The sequence below is a fragment of the Neomonachus schauinslandi genome, chromosome 1 (genome assembly GCF_002201575.2).
Source record: "Neomonachus schauinslandi chromosome 1, ASM220157v2, whole genome shotgun sequence".
NCBI lineage: Eukaryota > Metazoa > Chordata > Mammalia > Carnivora > Phocidae > Neomonachus > Neomonachus schauinslandi.
The window spans coordinates 77114433-77123126 of record NC_058403.1 but is presented as its reverse complement, the minus strand read 5'-3'; the positions used below and the strand labels follow the sequence as shown (position 1 = coordinate 77123126).

At 44.1% G+C, this 8694-nt stretch overlaps 1 protein-coding gene across 2 annotated transcripts in view; it reads left to right on the top strand.

Moving 5' to 3' along the window:
• Nucleotides 1–5456: 5456 nt before the first annotated feature.
• Nucleotides 5457–8694, top strand: part of LOC110582716 (LIM domain containing preferred translocation partner in lipoma) — a 424119-nt gene continuing 420881 nt past the window's right edge. For both annotated transcript variants that reach the window (XM_044919939.1, XM_021692728.2), the window contains exon 1: nt 5457–5649. In XM_044919939.1, coding sequence (XP_044775874.1) covers nt 5457–5649 — 193 coding nt within the window. The remainder of the gene's footprint in view (nt 5650–8694) is intronic.

Genomic DNA, 8694 nt, shown 5'->3' with positions numbered 1-8694 from the left:
TATATATATATATATATATATATATATATATATATATATAAGCAAGTTATTTAATTCTTATAGTTTTACTTTCTTGACCTGCTGAATGTGGAGAATGATAACTCTACCTCACATAATAGTGAAGACTGTTAGAAAATTGCTTGGCTTATAGTAAGTCCTCAGTAAACACTTGCTGTTTATTGTCAATGGCTTTTTTGTACCTGTTGAACAGCTAGGAAGAGACGACAGAGAGCGATAGAGAGAGGGTAATAAGTAAGGCTTTTTAGGTGCTTCTTCATTGCTTTGCATGTGGCAAAAGTTCCTGAAAGTCCAGTGTCTAGGGAGCCCAGCTCTCAGCCTCCCTTCGCTTAGACCAGGGCCATTTCTCTTGTTTGCCTCTCTTGTGATGGTGTTTGCGTATTTTCATAGCCTCTGTGGAGATTTTCCCTTTCACTTCTTGCTTTCGCAATGATTGTAAACTTACAGTGAAACTGACCTAGAACCAGAGGAAGTAAGAGCAGGGTGAGTTTTGGTCCAGCACAACTAGCTCTCACCACTGCTTATCTTTGTGTTTATGTTGGTCGCTCTTAGAGAAGCTGAGAAACCCCAACTGACATGTGCTAGTTCATCTGTTCACTAAACTTGTGAGGTTTCCTCAGACCCATTTATCAAAATAAAGGGCTGTAATTCAGGTTTCAGAGAAGGAAAGCAGTATAGACTATTAGAGCTGATTGGGACTTTACAGACATTCATTTTGCAAATGAGTATCCTCTCTTGTTAAAGGTCACACTGGCAAAGTTGAGACTAGAACTGGGGACATGGAGACTCTTTGTACTATTGTGTTTATCACCTTCCTTGGATCCATCCTGAACTGGTTCATGTTTCGTACATAGAGTTTTTACTCTTGTTAGATGACTGTTCAGAGATTAAAGTTCTAGCTTCTTATTTCTCTGTATAAAGCCTTTAAAAAGCAAGCTCAGTTTATCTTCTGAACCTTTTCCCCAAATATTCTCCTTGAGTTCCTCATTTTAATACAACTGGTCTGCTGCCTGTTCATGGAAAGACCTTGCTTCTTCCTTGAGCTTACAGTATTTCCAGGCATTATCTTTGTTGTTCCATCTATCTTCAGAACCACCCAGCTTTCAAAGTCCTTGTCAAGGGCCACCCCTCCCTATGCTAGCTCCCATCACACACATGTCAGTTCTTTTGGTATGCTGTGTACTGCTCTTTCTCTCTTTTCACATATATAAATATCTCTTCTGCAGGTAGGCCTTAAGCTTCTTGAGAACAGGATGAGAATCTGATTCATCTCAGTACAGGATGAGAATCTGATTCATCTGGAGCTCTAATGCCAGGCAAATACAGTTATTCATTCATTAAGTTAACAGACATTTTTATTGAGTGTCTATCATGTATTAGGCCCTGGGATTTGAGAGTGATAATTACTTCTGCTCTTAAGGATCCAAGAGTTTAGTTTGGGATACAGGCAAGCAGAGAGACAGGGACTTGTGATGAGTACAGTACTCCAGGTGCTGTGGAAATGTAGTGAGAGGGTATATAACTTGAACCAGATGATAGAAAACATGAATTATGTCTTTAAGGACTAGTGGGAAGTGATGCTCAGGATCTAAATGATGCATAGTAGATGAGACATCATTTTTAATTGAGAGGTAGCTAGATCGAAACGGAGAGAGATCAAACCTAGAAGAAATGGATGAATTTCCAGCAGAATATGAAAATGACCTCAAAAGAAGCATAAAACGGCTGTAACTATCATAGAGGTTACTGGAAATATGATTAAGATCTATTATTAAAGAAAGTGTCACATCCAAATGACTTTACAGTAAGTTCTGATAAACTTTTAAAGATCAGATAATTCCAACCTCATCATTATTAAACAAATCCAAACAGTAGAAAAGGATGTAGAACCCTCATATGAAACCTAATGATGATAAGTAACACAAGGAGAGAAACACTATAGAATGATCTTACTCATGATTCTATGTACAAAAATTCCCCATAAAATAGCATATTTAATTTATCAATATATCAAACACTACAACTGTGACTGAGTAGGAATTTTTCTAGGAATGCAGAGACGGTTCAGTATCTGGAACTCTATCAACAGGATTCATTACATTGCTAAATTAAGGGAGAGAAAAAGAGATGACCATATCAGTGGAGGCTAAGAAGGGAGATACAGAGATCCTAAAGAGGGATGAGTAACCAAAGAGATCAACTTTCATCCATTTACTCGTTTATCCATAACATAGCTTTCTGGAAGCTTCCTAGCCAGGCATCGTGCTCATTTAGTGAGACTGCCCAGAAGCTGCCAGCTTACTGGGTCAGTCCGTGTGGATTGTTGTAAGTATGATACAAGTACTAGAAGAACCTGGAATTAAGCTACTATTTTTTGGGGGTGGGGGGTTGTGAGTTAGGGAAATATTCACAGCATCGGAGACATTCAGGCTGGGTCAAGATAAAAAAACAAAAACAAAACACTTGGGCTTGGTGGAAAGTGAAGGGACCAAAATGACAGTGTAGATGGTGGGTACAGCATGAGCAGGAGTGCGGGGTCAGAACCATTCATTACAAATCCTGTGAATGGTGTCACTGGCTCACTGTGGACATACAGGAGAATGGGAGGAGGGGCTGCCTTTGAAGTCATCTTCAAACAGGTAAGATGGCCAGAGCCTGGCACTCTCAGGAGGTGGACCTGGAGGTGTCTCCATGGGGAGGGCAGTATCAGGGTAATAATATGAGGTATTGGGGATAACTGTAAAGATGATGGAGTCAATTAGTTGCATATTGATGCGTAAGTTTTCATTTTTTATACTTTCCCAGAAGTTGCCTGTTCTTTTATATCTATGGCATATTTGAAAAAGCCAGGATTCTACAGTCAATTGGCAATGTGGGATTGATCTGGAAATGTGCCTCTTTGCTTTAGAAATCACTGCATCCTATATTAACCCATTTTTTTAAGTTTCTATTTTGGAATAACTTTAGGTTTATAGAAAAGTTGCAAGGGTGATAATATTAACCTGTTTAAAATGTACACATAAAATTTATATTACACATGTGCAGACTGCATTAAAGTTTTCAAGTCTTTATTCTGTCCTACGTGGTCCTGGACCTCTGCTCACTTTAGTCATGTTGAAAGCAGAACAGACACTTTCAACCCCTTTCAGTAGAAGACTGAAGCGCAATTAAAAAAAAATACATATACAAGACCGAGTTTAGTGTTTCTCAGTCCTAAGAGATGGGCTTTTTTTTTTTTCCCCTTAAATCTTGTCAAATGATTGTGAATGCACAGTCAGGGTGAAGAGCCATGAGTAAACCAGATTCATGGTTGTTTTTCTCTATTGGTTTTGTGCTGGGCCTCCATGGTGGGGTTTTAGGAATATGTAAAATCTGGTCCTTGGCCTTTCAAGGAACTCACAGTGCCTGTGCAGACAGGACAAGGAAGGGAGAGGAAGAGCAGGGCCCTGCAACTGAGTGAGGCCAGCGAAAGAAAGCCTGCCACTGTGGCTGTAGTAACCGAAGCCTCCCGAGATTCCTAGTTGGGAGCCTTCCTCTTTGATCTGCGTCATCCTCTTTTACTGCGAAAACTGCACCTCCGACAATTTTCTTTCTCTTACTTTGCATAGCACTTTAGAGCGTATAAGACCCTTCAATGGCATTATCTCATCGGTTGTCCTAAAACTTGCGAGTTAGGGGGGACAGGGCTTTATCTTAATTTTGAGGGAGTTGAGGTCCCCAAGTCCTGATGTGGGGAGGGGGCTGTTCAAGGTCACGGCACTCCCTCTGAGGCCGCCTTGGCCCCCACGCTACCCCGTCCCTCTCTGTGACCCCGTCTCTCCGTGGCCCTGCCGCATGCTGAGGCCTTTATTTTTCCTTGCATTTCCAGTGTTCTTTGTCTTTATAGACATCTGGAGGTAATCATGTAGCCCTCTCAATTAATTCAGTTCAATTAATGAATTACGGGGTGGATTTGGGGCTGGGAGCCGGCGCGGGGTGCCTTCCGGGCCTCCCTGTGCTGGAGAGCTGTTGCAATCAGGCTTGGAGAGCCCTCCTCCTCAGCCAGCAGTCGGGGAGGCTCAGCCCCAGCCTGCAGGCTGCCTGGAGGGGTGACTGGCTCACCCTGACAGGCGAGACATCATTTTTCTTTCCTCACCGATCAGAACAGCAGTAATCCGATCAGAACAGCACTTTGGCTGGGCGGCTTTGCCGGCTCCCAGTTACGTTTTTCACAGATGGTCCCTGTGAGACTCACTCAGCTCGGCTCCTCATGCTTGTCAAGCGGGGCCTACCTTCGGGTTTGAATATTTTTTTTTTTTTTAAAGATTTTATTTATTTATTTGACAGAGAGAGAGACACAGCGAGAGAGGGAACACAAGCAGGGGGAGCGGGAGAGGGAGAAGCAGGCTTCCCGCGGAGCAGGGAGCCCGATGCGGGGCTCGATCCCAGGACCCGGAATCATGACCTGAGCGGAAGGCAGACGCCCAACGACTGAGCCACCCAGGCGCCCCTCTGGTTTGAATATTGCTAGCCCTTCGCTACTAAGTGCTAGTAGGGTCCCAGGCTTTGTGGCACACAGTGTTCCCCTCCTCCCAGTTTACAAGTGCCCCTTGGTGGGGAGCATAACTGCTCCTACAAGAAGGGTCATTTTAAAGTTTCCTGACGTGCGTTGGTTATGCCCTTGTTTCGAGAGAACACTTCTTGTGCTTCCTTGATGTTGAGCCAATAAATTCAGGTTTCCCTCTCTGGGCTTTGGTTCCATCCCATGTTTTAGATGCCTACTAGCTACTTTTCCCTCGACCCCTGCAGTCACACCAAACATGAGTGCTCTGCACTTTTTTGCCCATGCTGACATGGTTCTGGCCAACCTCTGCTCAGCACTCAGGGCCCAGTCTGAGGGACACCTCATTAATGAGGGCTTCGTTCTGCTTCCAGCCAGAAGTAATCTTACCTTTTTCTGCACCCCAGAAATACTTTTATTTATTTTCATCTCACTTAGGCAATATCACCTCGTTTAGGTAACTTAATCATGGTTTAATTTATGTGGTATTCATTTGAGTAGGTTATTAATAAAACTGAAGCTTTTTTTCCAACCTGGCTGCTATCAGATTCTCCTACCATAGAAACTTCCTCAGGTTAGGGACCATTTCTCATCCTATCTATTTCCTGAAGAGTGTTAGACACTAAACAGGTAACTGTCAGAAGAGGTGTTCAAGATTGGTTGAGGGGAGTGTGCCATTTTCTCCTCCTCCAGTGAAGGTGAGTTTTTCCTCCTCCTCCTCCTCCTCCTCCCCTCATTCGCCTTTTCTCTTTCTTTTTCCTTCTTCTCAGAGAGCTCTGTCAAGATTTCATCAAGTATGGATTAAGGGGAAATAATGTTGAAGTGAGGTAGGTTGCCTCCATTTTCGTGCTTCTGTAAACCAGCTGTGTTCATTTCTCTTTAGTTACAGATTCCAACAATGTCTCACCCATCTTGGCTGCCACCCAAAAGCACTGGTGAGCCCCTTGGCCATGTGCCTGCGCGGATGGAGACCACCCATTCCTTTGGGACCCCCAGCATTTCAGTGTCCACACAACAACCACCCAAGAAGTTTGCACCAGTAGTTGCTCCAAAGCCCAAGTACAACCCATACAAGCAACCTGGAGGTGAAGGTAAGTGGGGGGATTTTAGAGTTGGGTGCCCAGAGTGGGAGAGTTCAATATAATAAAGGTGATCTATCTACACAATGTTGTGTCAGAAAAAGGTAGCTTAAGAATTCAGTGTGCTTATCATAGTTAATAGACTGCCAAAGGTTAAAAACACATCTAGAAACTATCAAAGCCGACTTTTTTTTAGGGATAAAGAGAGTGAGACCTCTTAGGGGTTATATGGCTGTGGTTATATAGTGAGTTAGGGCTAGAGCCCAAACTAGAACCTTGGTCTTCTTCTACTGTGTTATCTTCCACCCCATCCCGTTGTCTTGTAGAGATGTGTCTGCCACCCAATTGCCCTTCTCTCTTGCCATTGGACACGTGTCCCCACATGCTGCCAAGAAGTGGTCTGATGGGAAACCCATATGAAGGGAACCTCGTGAGGCACCTGGAATTGTTAAAACTGGAATTGTTAAGACTCCCCTAGGCTGCTGTAGGAGAAAGTTGTCCGGAGAGCTCTGTGAGATCTGCATTTGCTGAAGGTCACAGGCAAATGAGAGCGAAGCCTAGTTCTAGGGGTTGTAATAGCAGTACATTCAGTTTTCATCAAGCGGGAGTTGGATGAGCCACGTGAGCTCAGCATCTCGGGTGTGTATGTACCTGCACATTCCCACACTGAACCTCACAGGCAGCATGGAGAGTGCCATACTATTGGGTTGAAAAGCTTCCATATTTTTACCAATCAATGTCAGCAGCTCAGCCAAATCCATGAAACAATGACTTATAACTGACAACAGAGGAACGGTAAACTTCTGGGAGCTGAGAGCAAAGAGACAGTGAAAAGAGATTCAGTGCCCCCTTTCTCTGTTCTCTCCCTCCCCCACCTGCACTTTTGGGTGACATGAGTGTGTTTCTTCCAGCAAGTTTTTGTGAGACTGTTCCACACTCTGTGGTATATTTCGGTCTTTCTCTTTTCCTCCTAGTCCTCTCCCTGCCCCCAGCAAACACTTCACTCATCTATTGGTATTGTCATTAGAATTGAGTAACTTCTTCCAGATATCCAGCTTGTGTGAGGGGGCTGGACGCTTAGGCAGGTGGTAGGGAAGTCAGGCATCAGCGTGTACGCCTGAGCTGGGGCCATGGATCTTTGGGTATCCTTTATCCAGAGAGGGCAAGAGCTACTCTGGAAAAACAGGAAGTGACACTCTTGGTGCTCTACTAATCTCCGTGGCAGTGTCTGAGTTTTACAGGCCTTGAAGGAGACTGCATCTCCACAGTCAATCCAAGACTTAGAGGAACTGGTTTCCTTTGTTCTTTAGTGGTTGCAGGCCTGGGGCTAGGATTTGGAAGAGGATCCCTCCTCTCCGGGACAGGAAGGGCCGTATGATGGCTTCCTTATTTGTTTTCTCAGCATGTTCCCTTATTTGCTTACTGGGGGCTATGTTATTTTGTCCCCTAATTTTGGGGGAGAGCTGAAATGGACTTCCCTCTAATATGAAAGGAATAAGATAGGCTCCCTCCTGGAGTAGGAAGCAAGCGTGTGAGGAAGCCTGTCACACCTTCATAGGTGTGACAACCCCTACCGCTGGAGGGGGTGGGGGCAGGTCCTATATTAAGGAGGCGATACGTGGCATATGTGAGGGAGGAGGAGCAGGCCGCGATCCCCCTTCAGACCCCTACATTCTGAGTGTGATGAGTCGCAGCGGCTTGGCCCCTTGAGTGACTCTCTTGCTCTCGAGACGCCCTGCTCTCTTCACTGCCCTCCGTGAGGCTCGCTTACTGCCTGTGTAGTTCTCTGGGGACACTGGTGTCCTCTTCAAAACTCTGCAGCTCACAACCATTTGCTCTTTCTCAGCATCCCACCCTCATCCCTTTGGTCACCTGTCAAAATCCTACTGGTGTCGCCCTCTCCAAAATGGCCAGCTACGGCCTGGATCAGAAGTTCTCATTCCCTTCCCTGGGTTTCCACATGCGTCGTGTTCTGTGACCCTCACATACATTTCTGTTTTTTGTCACTCCTCCTGCTCTTGCTGTATCGCTGTTCAACATGTGGTCTATGCCAAGCGCTCTGCTTCTTCGTAACCATTTTATGGACTTCTCATACAACCCTATGAGGTAAGTGGCTATTTTCACATGGAAAATGGGAAATGGGAGTTCAGAGATGAGAGGTGACCTTCTCTATGGTTTTGTGGCTCCCCTACGTTTCTGAAGCAAGTCTGTTGTCCTCGCCCAGGTGCTATCCTGCTTGCTCTTCTCTTCCTGGCATTTCTGGCACCCAGGCCCCATGTGATGGTGATACTTCCTTGTAAGAACGTAAGCTTTGTTTCCCCATTTAAGCAACAAGACATGGTTTCTCACTCGTCCTTATGTTCCTCTTGGCTCCTAGTATGCTACTGTGTTTTTAGTAGGAATGATTGTGTATGGTCAAATGTATGTCTGTATGTTCTTCTGTATGTATATATTTGGATGGATGGCGGATGGCTGGATGGGTGAGTGCTCTGCTCAGTAATTCTTCTCTCGCAATAAACAGTTTGGAATATGGCATCCTCATTTGAAGCAACTCAGTCTCATTTAATTTCTGAAGTCTTGATTCTTTCTTGCGATTCTGCCAATCTCTCTCTCTTTTTTTAATATAACCTTTTTTGAATACGTGAAAGAAGAAATTTCCCTTGCATATATACATTTTAAAGATAAATATGGGGAAAGGTTCATGGATATTCAGACTTTGTTTTTAAATGAAGCTCCATCTCTTCATCTGCTCTGTATTATGACATGATATTTGTTGGAAGTGTGAGATTTGCTTTACTTTCTATTTAATTTAAATGTTAGTGCATTCTCCGTTACTCTAAATATTTTTATGATTTATGTTATTTTTTTGTTTACATTTTTATACATTTTTAAAGTTCATATCCATTTTCCTTTTCCTTTTCTTCTTTCTTTCTTTTTTTTTTTTTTGAGGGGGGGTCCATTTAGAATGCTCTGCACCATTAGTGAAATCCCCAGATAGTAGGTAACACAGTTTTTATGTGCAGGGTGAATTGAAGATGCCGGGATCTGGTGGCCCAG